This window comes from Oryza sativa, chromosome 9, assembly GCF_034140825.1.
Source record: "Oryza sativa Japonica Group chromosome 9, ASM3414082v1".
NCBI lineage: Eukaryota > Viridiplantae > Streptophyta > Magnoliopsida > Poales > Poaceae > Oryza > Oryza sativa.
Window position 1 is genome coordinate 9,332,681 of NC_089043.1, and position 15,943 is coordinate 9,348,623.

General features: G+C 40.3%; 1 protein-coding gene and 1 long non-coding RNA gene across 3 annotated transcripts; both read left to right on the forward strand.

The window, feature by feature from the left end:
• The first annotated feature begins 1,009 nt into the window (after nucleotides 1-1,009).
• Nucleotides 1,010-1,650, forward strand: LOC136351822 (uncharacterized). The gene is made up of 2 exons (XR_010735061.1): nucleotides 1,010-1,277; nucleotides 1,519-1,650. It is a non-coding gene; the product is annotated as an uncharacterized lncRNA (long non-coding RNA).
• Nucleotides 1,651-1,846: 196 nt separating this feature from the next.
• On the forward strand, nucleotides 1,847-15,018 carry LOC4346562 (GPI inositol-deacylase). 2 transcript variants are annotated; one of them, XM_015756496.2, is made up of 18 exons: nucleotides 1,847-2,492; nucleotides 3,300-3,536; nucleotides 3,787-3,977; nucleotides 4,203-4,362; nucleotides 4,957-5,094; nucleotides 5,183-5,369; nucleotides 6,105-6,250; nucleotides 6,408-6,590; nucleotides 7,055-7,165; nucleotides 8,581-8,700; nucleotides 8,791-8,935; nucleotides 9,196-9,359; nucleotides 10,011-10,097; nucleotides 10,257-10,585; nucleotides 12,621-12,702; nucleotides 12,802-12,941; nucleotides 13,171-13,420; nucleotides 14,307-15,018. In XM_015756496.2, the coding sequence occupies exons 1-18, from the start codon at nucleotides 2,202-2,204 to the stop codon at nucleotides 14,631-14,633; spliced, it is 3,288 nt and encodes a 1,095-aa protein (XP_015611982.1). In that variant the 5' UTR covers nucleotides 1,847-2,201; the 3' UTR covers nucleotides 14,634-15,018. The 2 variants fall into 2 exon arrangements, with proteins under 2 accessions (XP_015611982.1, XP_015611983.1); XM_015756497.3 differs by having other exon boundaries at nucleotides 12,811-12,941.
• The last annotated feature ends 925 nt before the right edge of the window (nucleotides 15,019-15,943 follow it).

Sequence of the window (15,943 nt, forward strand, 5' to 3'; positions counted from 1 at the left end):
GAGCGCATCGAGGAGGACACGCTGCCGACTCTATCGGACTAGATCTGCATAACGAAGAAGAGTAGATCAGGCGATAGGGCTAGATCTGGGGATACCAGCAATGGAAATCTTGTGAATTTATCTCTAGCTTGTTCCAATCTCTGCATTTGAATGACTAATTAGAGCGATTTTCTAGCTATTCTATGCCAGTGTGACTCGATTTGTGTGTGTCGCAATGTTGGCTGTTTCTGAAAAGAAGTCTCGGTCTTTGCCTCTGATGATGACATCTGGTTGGCCATGAGGCGTGGTGTGGTTGAGAGTGTGGACCGCAATGGCAAGCCACGTTCACATCTCCGACGCCTCCGTGTCCATTGCAGTGGTGGGTGGTGTTGTGGAGCAAGGGGCTCGACCTCACACAATCGCAAAGGATGCAGAGAGTGCAAAGGTAATACATGCGGTGGGTGCAGAGCAACATATGTAGACCTCGGTGGCATGGCAGGCAGCGGAGCGGTCTCCTCTTTCCACCTATACTTTGATGATCAGCGCTTCCTATTCCACGACGAGAAAGGCAGCAAGAAGATGATATCGACGACCGGAGAGGGGTGGGACGAGGAGATGGTGCTCTTGATTGGCACATGAGCCTTGGCGGCGGTGACCTTTGGACTAGGGTGGTGGCGTGTCAAGTGGACAACACGACGTGGAGTAAGCTAGCAACCGAAGGTTGACAGAAATCGTTACAGCAATGGCGCGGTTCAAATTTTAAAAAATGTTAGTGATACATGGCAGTACTCCCTCCGTCCCACAAAATCACGAATCCTGGAGGGGGAGGTTTGTCCCAAAAAAACCGATCTGTGCACAGAAAAAGAGATTGTGGGCCATAGTAGATGGGAAACGAGCCAGCCACCTCTCTCTCTCCTATCGTTTTGACCACAGAAACCTTATCTCCTCGGCTTTTCTCGTCTCGTTCTCTCCTCCCTAAATCGCATCGCTCTCTCTTCCCCCAAATCACGCCCAGATGCGACCTCCTGCCTCCACGCCTTCCTCCCCGCAAATCCCTCCCCTCTCCACGCCGCTCCCCTCACGCCCTCCCTGCCTTCCTCCCCGCACATCCCTCCTGCTCAACGCGGCGGCGGTGGTCGGCGGGGGAGGCGACGAGCGGACGCCGGTGTTCTTGCGTACATGCGGCCTCGGCGGCGGCGGTGACGAGCGGACAAGGCATTGGCAGCAACAAGCGGACGCGGCCTCGTCGGCAGCGGCTACCGGCGAACACGGCGGCGGCGACGAGCGGACACGGCCTCGTCAGGGTTCTTGCTAGTTCTTGTAGTATCTGGTTCTTGCTAGTTCTTGTAGTATGTCTTTTTCTCTGTTCTTCATTGACAGATGCAAGGCTCCACCAGTCCACCTCCCCGCACCTCCCTCCGTTGTGTTGGAGGCTTTGCTACGCGGCGGCGGCGGTGGAGCCTTGCATGCGTGTGGTATACTAGTATGTGGCCGATAATTGCTTTGCATGCTGATGGATGTGGCTTTACTCGGATGCAGCTGTTATGGTGGAAGGGGATTGATGATGGGAAGGACAGCCACAGGGAAATTCATGCTTGTCTTTTTTTTTTTACCGTTAATTAATGGTTGTACTTTATACTTTGGTGATGGCATACTAGTCTTTTGCTACTACTGCTAAAGTCACCCCGGGCTTCTAAGAATCGTGATTCTATGGGACGGAGGGAGTAGGTTTTATGAATAGTATAGTAATTGTTTTTTTTAAAACGGTAAAAATCCAATCAACCATGAAAAAAAAAACAAACGTTCAGTAAGTACGGAAATAGGGGCCCCGTACTGACAAAAGAAAAAGCTCCGTCGTGCGGCAGCCGTCCGGCTCCAGATCCGACAGCCCACTGCATGTGGGCCCCACCAGCCGGCGAGACGCAACCGCTAAACACCCAGCAGCATTACACGCCGCCACTTGCCCCCTCCCCCCTCGCCGCCGCCGCCGCCGCCGCCTCCTCGGCTCCTCCGCCATCCGCCCATCCCCCTCCATTCCTCCTCGCCCCCCGCGCCCGCAGGTTTTCCTCTCTCCCAAGGCGGCCACCCCAGATCCCGTCCTGTTCGATCCACGCCTCTCCCGCTCAAATCTCGGGGCGGGCCACCGTCTCCGCGGCCGCATGCCGGGATTGGCGCGAGAGCGCATCAGCAGTCGCCGCAGCCGAGCAACCTGATCTTCCCCCATGGCCGGATTCGGCGGGACGTGCAGGGTGGCAGCGGTGCTCGTCTTCACCGCCTGGATCGCGCTCACGGCGCTCACCCGGCTGCTCCGCCCCGTCCCCAACGGCTGCGTCATGACCTACATGTACCCGACCTACATCCCCGTCTCCACCCCCAAGAACGTCTCCTCCGACAGGTACGCCCTCTTCCTCTACCACGAGGGCTGGAAGCAGATCGACTTCCACCACCACCTCAGCAACCTCAACGGTGTCCCGGTTCTCTTCATCCCAGGCAATGGCGGCAGCTACAAGCAGGTGTCAACGCTTTTCGTCCCCATCGGTTGCTTAATCACCCGTAACGGCTTATTAGCAATTTAAAAATAATTTGCGAGTAAAACTTTTGTAGATATATCTTTAGCGACTTCTATTAGCAATTAAAAAATAACTTGTGAGTAAAACTTTTGTATATGTATCTTTAGCGACTTCAAAGCCAATGCTGAAAAGGAAACTATATTGAAAAAAAAAATCAAAATCAAGTTTTAAAATTCAAATTTTGGCATTGGCTTATAAGCCATAGAGCAAATGATGAGGCCTTTTGTTTTGTCACGGATTTCTTCATTCTTGAAATTCATTTCGAAATAAAGCATGTGAACACTTGCACAAAAGGAAGGGATGCTAGTAGTAAGGTTCTGGACATCACGCTATTTTGATGGATCAACTCACTACTGATTGGATCATGTGTGCTGATGCATGCACTGCTGTACTAGAATCATAAAAAGAGCCGCCAGTAGTATCCAAACAATTATCCACCTGTTCCAGAATTCCATTAACCTGGAAAAAATAAATAACACGATCAGATTTCAGCTGATTAGCACCGATGCACAACTTGTCAATCCTAGGCTAATGACTAATCCCATATTAGCGTTACATGATCATGCATGTTCTGACCATAACGATATATTGGTAGGATAAGGCAGTCGGATGCTTGGCAAATGCTTAGTGATGCCTGCCATTAACAAGTTACACACTCATGGATTATGGTTTTGCTTATTTTGTTGTGAATGAGTACTAGTGTTACTGATGACATGATGATTGCTTCTCATATCGTAATTGTGCATCTAGGTCCGATCTCTGGCTGCTGAATCCTTTCGAGCATACCAAAATGGTCCACTTGAGCCTACCTTTTATCGGGAAGCATCTACTGCATTTTCAGTAAATGAACTGGAGGGTTTTTCAATCCCATCAAGATATGGCCGTATGTTGGATTGGTTTGCTGTTGACCTTGAAGGAGAACACTCTGCAATGGATGGACGCATACTTGAGGAGCATACTGAATATGTTGTTTACGCCATTCACAGGGTAACAACTTAGCATAGGCTGTAATTGACCCTTCGTTCATAACTGTGTTTATTTGAACTCCTGCTATCATCCCACCAAGAAAGAAAGTTTTCTGCTCAGTTGGATATAAAAGCTGCTATTATCAAAAGCCTGTTTAGTTCCCAACTTCCCATACATACAAATGCTTAATGTATTCATATAGGTTCACTGAATACACCTGATCATGATTTGTTTGAATCGGTTTAATCTGTATCTTGTTTATGCTTTGTAGATCCTTGATCAATACAAAGAATCTCATTTAGCACGATCAAAGGGTCGTGCTCAATCCTCTGACAACTTGCCATCCAGTGTAATTTTAGTTGGACATTCCATGGGTGGTTTTGTGGCTCGAGCAGCTCTTGTCCATCCAGGCTTAAGGAAATCGGCTGTGGAAACCATACTGACACTCTCCAGTCCACATCAGTACTATCTCTCTCTCTGCCTATCTCTCCTCTGTGTGTGTGTGTGTGTACACGCGTGCGTGCGTGGTTTGTGTGTGTGCTTGTCGTGCGTGCGCAGGTGGGTGCATGTGTGGGTGGGTGGGTGCACGCGCGCATGTGTTGGGTACTTGGGTAGCTGCATCTCTTTTCTTGCAATTGATTAGATGTTTCGCATGTTGTTCACCTTGTAGAATGATTGCCTGTCCAGGTACCCTCCCATTGCTCTGCAGCCATCTCTGGGTCAGTTTTTTTTGCATGTCAATGAAGAATGGAGAAATGGATACAAGACAGGGTTATCACGCACCAGCAGTGCAAAACTCTCAAATGTTGTTGTTGTCTCTGTAGCTGGAGGCATCCATGATTATCAGGTATCTTTTCTGTTGATAATAAATTTTCATTTCACATGACAAATCCTATGCAGATCTGGTCATGTGCATGCTCTGAAAATTTGCATCTATGACTGTTTGTTTGCCAATATGCCATCCACACACTGGGATGGAAATTCCAATCGGAGCTAGAGGGAAAGGAAAAAAAATACTAGACCATTAGAAAAAAAGTAGACCATGTGTCATATACTGGATCAAGATTATAAAATTTATTCAGTCCCCTGTAATTTGTCATGTAGCTGCTACATCTCTAAAAGAACAGATGACATGTATCTCTTAAAGTATTGCAATTAGCTACCACTCTGGAGGTATAAAGTTATTTCATTCCATTTTAAAATGATTGTATTCCAGATGAAGTTCCATTCATTTTTCTATTTTGGAATTTCCTACAGCACTTAAAGATAATGGAATTTCATTTGATTTATGATGGTTGATTCAATATCTCAATGATTGTTGCCCGAGTTTTTGGATCCTTGGATCCTTGACTTCCAATATTGAGCGATTACTTCAAAACATTAGGTATGGTCGTTCCTTAAAGGCCAATTGAACCTCAAGTTTCCATTCATTCTTATTCAGGTTAGGTCAAAGTTAGCTTTGCTGGATGGAATTGTACCTTCTACTCATGGTTTTATGGTAGGGAGCTCAAGCATGAAGAATGTTTGGTTATCCATGGAACATCAGTCTATCCTCTGGTGCAATCAGTTAGTTGTACAGGTCAAAACTGTGTATTCATGCCAAATTATTCTTTGTGTTGTGCAGTATGTTTCAACAGTTTACTTATGTTGATTTTAACTTTGTTCAGGTTGCACACACACTTCTTAGTATGGTAGATCCTTTGAATGGACAGCCATTTTTGAGTTCACAAAAAAGACTTTTTGTATTTGCAAAAATGCTCCAAAGTGCAGTTCCGCAGTCTTTGAGTTGGGTGGCTCCTGTTTCAGGTGTTAAGCCTCCAAATCTGATTGCAAGTGGTAACAAGGAAGCTAGTGGTACGGCTCGTTCTTTCATTCTTTGTTTCTTGCATCCTTTGCACAATGGCAAATTGATTGCTTAGAAAATGATATATTATGTTAGATGTGTCACCTTTTTTGTAGTTGGTAAGCTTACCTGTGTATGGGAAACATTGGTAAAATTATTTGTTTCCAAGTAATAGAATATGATTTTTTTTTAAAAAATATCCTTGCCACCTTTTCAATATATTGAAAAAGCATATATTTCATTTCTCGTGAAATAATTTTTCTACCTGCAAAATTCTGCTCTGCTTTTGAGATAATTCAAATTTATTAACATGGCATATTAAATTAGCAATTCTCCAAGTTCTCTTTACAATTTAGTAAACTAATTTTCTCTTCACAACTTAACAAATAAGCAATTGCATACCCCTCAGATAATAGCAGTACAGACAGGCTAAATGAAACGATTTTTTTCTTCAAAAAATCAATGGAAGCACTGGATTAGAACCATAATCTAAGAGATCTTCTTAGTACATAGTAATGCATGGTAAATAGCCAAGGTCCAATATTGATTGACTCATTTCTAATAGTTTCTATATCCTTCAACAACTATAGATGATTAGAATAGTATGTTTCTTTAATCTTTGTACATGATTCAACCTAATATAACATTAGCCCATGTAGGTAGTTGTAGGGCATTATCAAATTTAATGGCGTCAAAAACTCATGTGTTTCTTGTTATCTCAATGTAACATAGTATGTTTATCATAGACTTGCAGCAAAAGGATTCACTTTCTTGCCCTCCATCTCTTCAATGGACAAGTGATGGCCTTGAAAAGGACCTGCATATTCAGTTAAATTCAGTTACTGTTTTAGCAATGGATGGCAAGAGAAGATGGTTAGATATTAAAAAACTGGTAGGTGAAACTGGCTTACTGGTGTAACCAGTGGTTTATTTTGCTGCATGTTGTTGTGAGTTAATTAGGGAAGCCTATATATAGTTCTGTTTATATTGATCCTATTAGAAGTATAGATGGAGCAGCTGCCTGACTGCTTTATTTTTTCTTGTTCAAGGGATCAAATGGCAAAGGGCACTTTGTTTTTGTAAGTAATCTTTCTCCATGTTCTGGGGTGAGGATTCATTTGTGGCCAGAAAAGGATCATTCATCTGAACAAAATGGAGTACCTGCCAGCAAAAAGATAGTGGAAGTTACATCAAAGATGGTCCAAATACCTGCAGGACCTGCACCAAAACAGGTATTTATAATTCTGAACCACTTGTTTTCCTGCTTGCTGGCATTCTTACTCTCTGATTCATGTTCACTAGTTTCTCTGTTTCTTCTGCTTAAAATAAATGGCCCAACACCTTTGTCTTCTTAAACTATTAACTGCAATTTCTGTCTTATTTCCCTAAATTATGTTAGGACAATATGATAGCAAATGGCAGTAATTCTCTTGTGTTGTTCACACTTTACAGTTCCTCCTTCCCTTCGTCTTATCGGTGCTCGCAGTGCCACTTGTATGTTTATGTAGATTTAATCCAGAAACTGTTGCATGAGGATTTTTTTTAATTTTCTTGTTCTTTAGCTTTTGACGATGCTAGTATAACACGAGTCATAGCATAACTTAACTCCATTACTACAGTTGATTTGCTCTGCTTCATTGCTATCTTGCACATTGCCATCATGGTTGTGATAATTACATGCTATGCTTTTGAACAGGTTGAACCTGGGAGTCAAACCGAGCAACCACCTCCTACTGCATTTCTTCTGCTTAGTCCAGAAGAAATGAGTGGTTTCCGCTTCATGACTATCTCAGTGGCACCTCGACCGGTATTCCCTTGTACCATTCCTGTTTTCTTGTAATTTTTTGCACAAACCCCTATTGTGTTCTTGTGCTTCTTCATGCGCATCAACCTTTAGGTGACAGTATCTTGAATTCCTTCCATCATAATCTATTATAATAAAACTAGTTGCTTTTGATAATAATAATAATAAAAAGTTCAGGGCTACATAAAAGTGTGAACAAAGATAAGGCTATTGCTGTACTATTGTGATACTAAAACCCCCCCTGCCCAGCATCAGTTAATTTCTCAGAAATGTATCTGGTGAGATCAGTTGCAGTCAGGCCTTATTTATACAATAGTCCACTTTAAATGATAACAATTTCAGGAACTCCTGTTTCATGTTCATCCTAGATATGACAAATTGGTTTGTTGCTTTGTTGGCGAACATCTTGCGCGTGACTTAGATAAGCTTTTGGAAATACCATAATATTTTCTGTTCATTATTAGGATTAATTTTCATGGTGCATATCAATCATTGACTCCCTGTGTACTTTTTGGTGGCATCATTTAGTTTAGCACAATATGATTTTTGAAAGGTTCCCTATGTAACATCTTTCTAACTGGATATGCAGCTTTCACCTATAAGACATCTTTTTCCATGTTTCCTGTGTAACATATCCCTTTCTACTTCTCTACACACGCAAATAGAATTCAATCTTATTAGAATAAATTTTAAAAAATTACAATTGTTTTGTCAAAACTATCGATATTCATGTATGTTAGAAGGGTGAAAGTTCTTCTGTGTGATAACATGTATGTGTATTGCATGTTGTCGATCCATCTGTTGTAACAGAATAGGCGAATATGAAGTTATTAACAAATTTTGAAATTAGAGGGGCATATTTATGTAATGTTGGGAGTAGTGAAAAGTAGTATTATTTTGGTTATTTTTTGTTCAGTCATCTACGTTGTCCCTTTCATCTGTTGGCTATGGAAGTACCAAGAAGAAATGTGCAATTTAATATGAAAAAAAGGCCTTTAATGTTGAAAGAGGATATAGGATTTTGTGTTTGCATGGGAATTGGCCACATACTTGTTCACATTCGCATTGAAGGTTTGCTGGCTGCGATGACAAGCCATACTGCCATAAAAAAAATAAAATCAAAGATGATTATTTGGAAAGTTATGGATTCATTGTCTTCTCTAACTTTGATATATAATTGTCATGACTAGTCTGTCTGTCTGTGCACGTGACCAGTACATTGGAACACTGTCACATCAATGCATTAATGCCCATTTCTGCGATTCGGTTGCAAACTCTATTGATATCCATCTTGTGGATGTTAAGTATTTTGTCCTGTTTCATGGATATAAACTTTTATCAATAGAAATATATTCTAAATGTTTACCTTCCCTGCTGAATTGTTAAAAGTCGATGTTATTCTGATCTTCTGTATCCAGACAATTTCAGGTAGACCACCTCCAGCGGCATCTATGGCAGTAGGACAGTTCTTTAATCCAGAGGAAGGGACGAGTGCACTTTCTGCTGCCCGAATTATTGGCTCCAGCTATATTCCTGAAGTAATTAATTCTTGCTTACCAAAATATGGATAATGATGTTTGTAACTGTATGATATGGATGTGTTGAAACTTAATTTTTTTTTATCTTAGGAAATATTTTTGAAGGAGGACCACCCACTGGCTTTAAACTTGTCGTTTTCTGTGAGCCTTGGTCTTCTACCAGTTATATTATCTTTGAGAACTGCTGGATGTGGAGTAAAAGCTACTGGCGACCAATTGGAAGCTGAGAAAAATAGTGAGCTGTTTCTTCTCTTTAACTCTGCATATACCGAAATTCTTGATAGCAACACTGCCTGTACTGTTTTCCTTTTGATGGTAATATGGTGGTGGTAGTAACAACTAATAACAGTGTACATTCTACTCCTGATATATGGTCTTTACCATACATCAATTTGCATACTTCTTGTACCAGACTACTAGTAATTCGTACAGTTTGAGGAACCATGCAGCGCTGTTAATAGATTATAATTTTTGGTATGTTGGTATGCATTGTAGAACTTTGTAAACTGCGGTGCTTCCCACCTGTTGCTTTGGCTTGGGACCCTGTATCAGGTCTGCACATTATTCCAAATATTTACTCTGAGACTCTAGTGGTTGATTCTTCACCTGCCCTTTGGGATTCACATCAAGGGACTGAAAGATCTACTGTGCTTGTCCTGGTAAGTTTATCAGCTGCGATATTGAGTTTTTGACATGAATGTAAAGCTCAGTAGTGATTAGGGAGACTGCAAAACATAAATCATGGAACACCTTAAAGTTTTTAGCATGCAAGGGATCAGCCATTTATTATGCCAGCTTAAATTTTTTTGTAAGATTTTTGCATACTGCTTTAATCTCAGCTTATTGTGACTTTATTACCTGCCATGCATGGATGTACCACCTGCCATTGCCACCTCCCAGAAGCATATGCTGCTCCTGCTCCCACATGTGCTAACAAGTTGTTCTGCTTGAGTTGCTGAGCAGTCTCACTCTGGTTATCAATCTCTACTGTCTAGTCCCCTAGTTGCTAAGCTACCAGCCTTCATGTTTCATGCTTGCAGTGCTGCACGTCTGAACCATTGAGTGTTGCCAGCTACTAGGCCTGTATTTTTGGCAATGCCACTAAGTCCACCAGCCGTGAGCATACTACTGACATACAAAATCTTCTCTCCAAAATTCGGAATTCAAAAAGTTTAGGGTGTCCATTTGCACATTATCCATTTTTCAAGTGTCACTGAGCTATCCATCAAATTATTTCTATCTGCTGTTAACTAAAGAATACTTTCTCAACTTGTGTACTTACTACATTAGGTGGCTTCCTATTATTGTAGGCTGATCCACATTGCTCATATGAAGTGAGTCTTCGTGTTTCACTTAGTGCTGCAGCAAGCAGATTCTTTTTGCTGTACTCATCACAGGTAATCTTTTTGCGCATATATGCATAATTATGGCACTGTCCCTATTGCTGAATTTGATTCATATTCAGAGGATGTCATGGTCACCCGGATGCCTGCTTATTTACATGAATTGCTTGGCCAGATAACTTATCGAACTGTTTCATTTTTTACATTTTGCAGATTCTTGGTTTCATGATTGCTGTAATGTTTTTCGGCCTGATGCGGCAATCATCAGCATGGGAACATGATTCTTCTGTGCCGTCTGTTTTGTCAGCTATAGAGTCTAATCTGAGGCTGCCTAGAGCATTCATGTTCCTTTGCTTCATACCAGTTCTTCTTTTTCTTGCCTTTCTTGTTTTCACCAGAGAGCAAAATCCTCCACTTGGAACCTTCCTGCTAGTTACCATGATGTGCTACATAGTTGCTAATGGCTTCACAATTTTATTGATACTAAGTTCAAAATTGATTCTTTATGTCGCTGCTATTCTTCATGTCTTCATCAAGAGGCGGTTAGTACACTAAGTACCCTTTTTTATTGAGTAATGTTTTTTTGTGTAGGATGCAGTCACTGACGATTTGACTGGTACTGTGAAATACCTAGGAATCTTAAAATTCTATTTATCTTTGTGATGGAGATGGTTCATTTGATGATCATTGGAGTTCCTTGCTTCTAACTTAAATACATTACCTTTATTTTGATGATTGTTGTCGGGTAACAATATAGCAGTCCTCCGCATCATCCTTTTGACACTACTGTTGTGGAGTGTGCTGATTCATGTGTCCTAAATTAGTATTGCTGTTAGTATTATTGTCTTATTGGTGTACTATTTTCCTTTTCAATTAACTACAAGAACATTTATGAACAACACAAAGATGAACATTTTAATTTCCTAGGATTGTTGGGCAAAGGAGTAGGTTCTACTTCTCCATTCCACAATAATTTCCTAAAAGTCTATTGTCGTGGGATGCGTATTTTGACACTATTAAGTCCATTGCTGAAATCATGTGTGCAAATATTGCAATATTTTCAGTACATGCCCTTTAATTCTGTTAAAGTAAATGAATTGTAGTGTGCCTTATAATTAGGGGCATTGTATGGTCCAATTGGGAAATGTGCATGATTTCAAGTAGGATTTAGTCTTCTGATGGGTCTATCATCATTGCCTGTTTAAAATTCCCTATTTCACTATGTTTGTCTTCTTTGTTTCTTGTGAAGTGCCATTTCAAATTGTTTGTGACTTGACTAGTTGAGGAAATTGAGAATGTAGTTAGGAAATGGTCTAGTTTTGGTCCCTCAACCATTGCCATGGTCTAATTTTCTTCTCAACTACGGAACCGGACGACTTATGTCCCTCATCTCTCAAAACCGGTCCATATCCATCCTTCATCTCATTTGAACCTGGTTTTGGCCACATGGACATGCTACTCAAATGATTGGGATTAAATCATGCTCAATCAGTACTGACCACTCTCTTACTCTTTTTCTAGTTCTCTCTCCCTCCCGCTCTTGCTCCTGCCCCAACCTAGCAACCACTGGTCAGATCTCCAAATCCCTAGCTCAAGCATCAAATCCCCACTACGATGCCCATATCTTACCCAAATAATGTGTGGCTGACGCCCACGACCAAGTCAGGGACGTGGAGGCAGAACAAAAGCTTAGTTCTTCAGTTTATTTTCTTTATTTTATTTTTTTTCTTTTTCTTTTTTGCTCGGGAGGAACACAATCAACAAATTAGCAAGAAACAGCAGAACACAAGCAATGCAGATGCCAGCATTTTTATTGCAATGACCAGGCTTAAATTTCAAGGGTGAAAAGGGAAATCATAATCAATCCAAAGAGCACCAAATCCCTCTCTGTATGGAATCATTAACTAGCAAGCAAAAGCCCGCAGGTGAGGGACACTAGAAGCCCGCAGCCTTCAAACGAGGGGACCTTGAGCTCGAGGAGCTTGCCATGGATGGTGGGAGCTCACTAGATGCGGGATTGAAAATGGGGAGTTTGGAGAACTAGAACAGGGGAGGGACAGCATGATAGAGAAGGGAGAGAGAGAGGGGGGGGGGGGCTTGGTGCAGAGCTTAATGGGCCTGGCTGATTCAGCATGATTCCACCTCAGTAATGCTTAGTAATATTTCCACGTGGACAAAACCAGGGTTCTAAGGAGGCAAGGGATGGAAATAACTGGTTTTGAGAGATGAGGGACATGAGTTGTCCGGTATTGTAGTCGAGGGACGAAAATTAGACTAAGGCAGTAATCGAGGGACAAAAACTAGACTTTTGCATGTAGTTCGTAGTGAAATTGAGGGAACGCATGCTTATTTAGAACCAATTTATCCTTTCTTTTCCATGGTTGTAATCTTTAAAAAAGATGGTTTTCATGAAACGAACTTTAGAAACATTTTTGTGGAATCCATGTTTTGCTTTATTAATTCTTCATAAGTGATACTCTAGTGTCAAATTAAAAAAAGTGTATATAGTTGTGAAACTAATCTGTGGTTAAACTGACCAAATATTATTTTTCTGTTGTTATTTTGTATGATCTACAGCTGGCAATCATGGGAGGATGGTACTCAATCAATGATTGTTCGCCACTTCCTCACTCTCTCATTACCATTTCAGTCGCTAAAGGTAAATTGCTTCTGAAAGTAAAGATTATATCAAGACCTTCATACATGGTTTAGTTTTCTTGTATCATATTCAGACTATGCTGATGTGCCCTTGGAAAAGATTGTGCAGATAATTAAAAACAATCCAAGTATAATTGTAGCATTTGCTACAATACCACTTGTCTGCTTAGTTCATCCAGCAATTGGTCTTGGTGTATTACTTCTCTCACATGCCTTCCATGCACACTCCACCCTTTGCAGGTACAATTTAATTTTACTGATATTTCACATGTTATTGTTACTAAAATCCTCTATAGATATGTTTTCCCTGTGCCTTTTGAAATTGCATGTTTACAAGAACATTTTCTAGGAGGAATTTCTTGCATTTCTCGGTAGTATCTCTAATATACAAATGGATGCTCATGTACATCTATTTTGTACATAATTGCAATCATTCAACTACTACACTAATGTTTTGATCTTGTGTCAGTTTCTTAGCAGCTTCATTTCGCAGTATCACTCAGAAAAAGGATTTGTATAAATCCATGGGTGATAATATTATTCTGCCCGAAAATAAACAAGATGGCCTCGAGCAACTTCTGCCGATGGATGATAGCCCAACATCTGTTAAAAGTTTTACTGACTGCCAATTGGAAGTATTTGACTGTCGGCATGGGATCATGATCTTGCACCTTCTTGCCACTCTAATGTTTGCACCTTCTCTTGTTGCTTGGCTACAGGTTTGTTCTTACACACCTGAATATCATTTGGAAAATTTCTAGTTACTCGTAGTTTTTATTAACTTTTGCCCTGCCAATGTGGAGTGAGATATGTAAAATATGCTTCCTCATACTAATTTTGTCGGTCATCTCGATGGAGCTAGAGCTAGAGCTATTATCCAGTCTTTCTCAAATCAGTTTGCCTATATGCATGAGTAGGCTATCTAGATTGAAACGGTCTTATTGTGTCCATGTGTTTTGGCAAGATAGACAGTAGACAGTATTGGTCTACCATTTCCAGGACTAACATTATTGATGAGCCAGTGATATTTTGACTCATTACTATAGAAAAGCAACTACACTGCTCCCATGGCACTTCAGCCATGCAAACAAAATTTAATAAACTACGGAGGGTGAAATTTGTCTCATCTATTTAAGAATATTTTAGAATAATGTGTTTTTGACTTTTGTGGAATAGAAATGCAATGCATTTAGAATCATTTCATTTTGTCAGGAACTGGAAGGCCTTGATATGGCATAAATGTCCTAAAAATAAGATTGTGTGGTTAGAAATATGATGTCGATTTGTATTGCTCGTTAACTAAGTGCAACTTTTCACCTGTAGTTAAGATCAGGCTTTGATTGGATTTATGGGCTATAAATTGAGTAGTGTATAGTTTTTCAGATTATAGCTGCTACAGGATATCCCAATGAAATCAATGTACTCTAACATCGCGGCATCAAACCCTGCCAACTGTTTATCTCTGAACTAGTATATTTTTTGTTGATCTGTCCTTTGGTTCTTCCTACATTCTATTAAATCATTCATAGGATGCGCAGCTCAGCAAATTATGCTGTGCAGCTTATTGAATGTCGATTTAAATCGCATCATATTATTTTTCTGCAGAGAATCGGAATGGGTCAAAATTTTCCATGGTTTGTGGATTCAGTACTTTGTGTTGGCACTATTCTGCATGGACTTTTCGGATCACCACCAAATGTGAGCTGTATATCTTTCAAGCTACCTGGAAGGAGAGGGCGAGATGTTGGACTAAGCTTTCTCTACCTTGTAGCTGGATATTATTCATTTGTTAGCTCAATGGCTCTGGCTCCTTATAGGGCGCTCTATGCATTGGCAATCATCGGTTTCATCTGCTTTGCTTCCAGAATTATTGAAACAAGAAGTACGGTAAGAGGTGATGTTATTTCTAGAAAACATCGGAAGCATTCATAGGGACTAACAAATGAGAAGTGTATTTTAGATATGAAGTTGGATACATTAGTTTATAATAGCAGATCGTGTTTTGGGGTTTATGGTTGGAAACTGCAAAGCATTGCTCTTGACACTAAGGCCAGTTTTGCGAGGGAAATGAGGGTATATTTTTCTTTTCACTGTTGTGAAGGAGATTTGATGAGTCACTCAGATGATCTGGATATGTTGTATCATAGGTGGGGTTGATTTGGGGGAATTTTAAGCCCATTGTTATGAAAAGACGGAACCAGTAACTGTACATTGTTGAATGCCGACATGATATAGTGGTTTTTTCATGAATGACAATGGGTTCCTTACTTCCTTAGGGGGGAAAAGTGTGAAATATATATGGCATTTTCAAGTGCTACATTTTGTTGTACTTTCTTTGACTGAGCTCCCTGCTCACTTCTCATATACACCTTTTTTTTTTCTGAACTCTAGTTCAATATGTGGAAACTGCTCTGAAGAGAACGTTCCCTCGTTGTTTGCATGTTATTTAAATAGTTATTAAAAAATTAAAAAAATCTTATTTAAAAAATTAAAAAAATCAATAAGATAGATTAATATGTGATTAATCACTCAAAAACATAAAAGGTTATATTTAACTTCTACATGTTGCAATGAAATAGCTATAGTTATTTTTTTCACTTGTAGAAGTTAAATTCTAACTTGCAATTGCTATACATCGGACAATGTTTCATCATATATAAAAAAATGTTTCAGATATTTCATCACTCATTAAATAATGTTTCACTAGAAAATGTTACAGATGCTTCATTACTCGATGAGAAATGATTCACCAATTGGTAAAAAAATGTTTCAATCAGATGAAACAGTGAAAAAACACTACTTGCATCATCAAGACTCAATTCTGCAACATCCAAGAAAACACATCGTACATCATGTGCAACATCCGATAAAACAAGGATGAAACACACGAATACAATAGAGTGCAACAAACATATACAATATATTGCAATGTAACATCAAATCAAAACAAAATGAAACACCTTAATACAACAGAGTGCAACAAGCTAAAACATCGTACATCATGTGCAACATCCGATAAAACAAGGATGAAACACACGAATAAAATAGAGTGCAACAAACACATACAATAGATTGCTACATCAAATCAAAACAAAATGAAACACCTTAATGCAACAGAGTGTAACAAGCTAAAACAGTAGGATGCAATATCCTAAACTCCAACTAAACAAACCCACCTCCATCTTCTTCATCTCCGGTCACCGGCGAGTCCACCTCCATCACCGGCGGTGCCGCCACCTGCT

Bases quoted from the DNA above. Each gene is read 5' to 3' on its own strand.
- LOC4346562 (XM_015756496.2), top strand. From the start codon at position 2,202: ATGGCCGGATTCGGCGGGACGTGCAGGGTGGCAGCGGTGCTCGTCTTC. The intron at 9,360-10,010 runs GTAAGTTTATCA...CTATTATTGTAG, and splicing joins GATCTACTGTGCTTGTCCTG to GCTGATCCACATTGCTCATA. The intron at 10,098-10,256 runs GTAATCTTTTTG...TACATTTTGCAG, and splicing joins TTTTGCTGTACTCATCACAG to ATTCTTGGTTTCATGATTGC.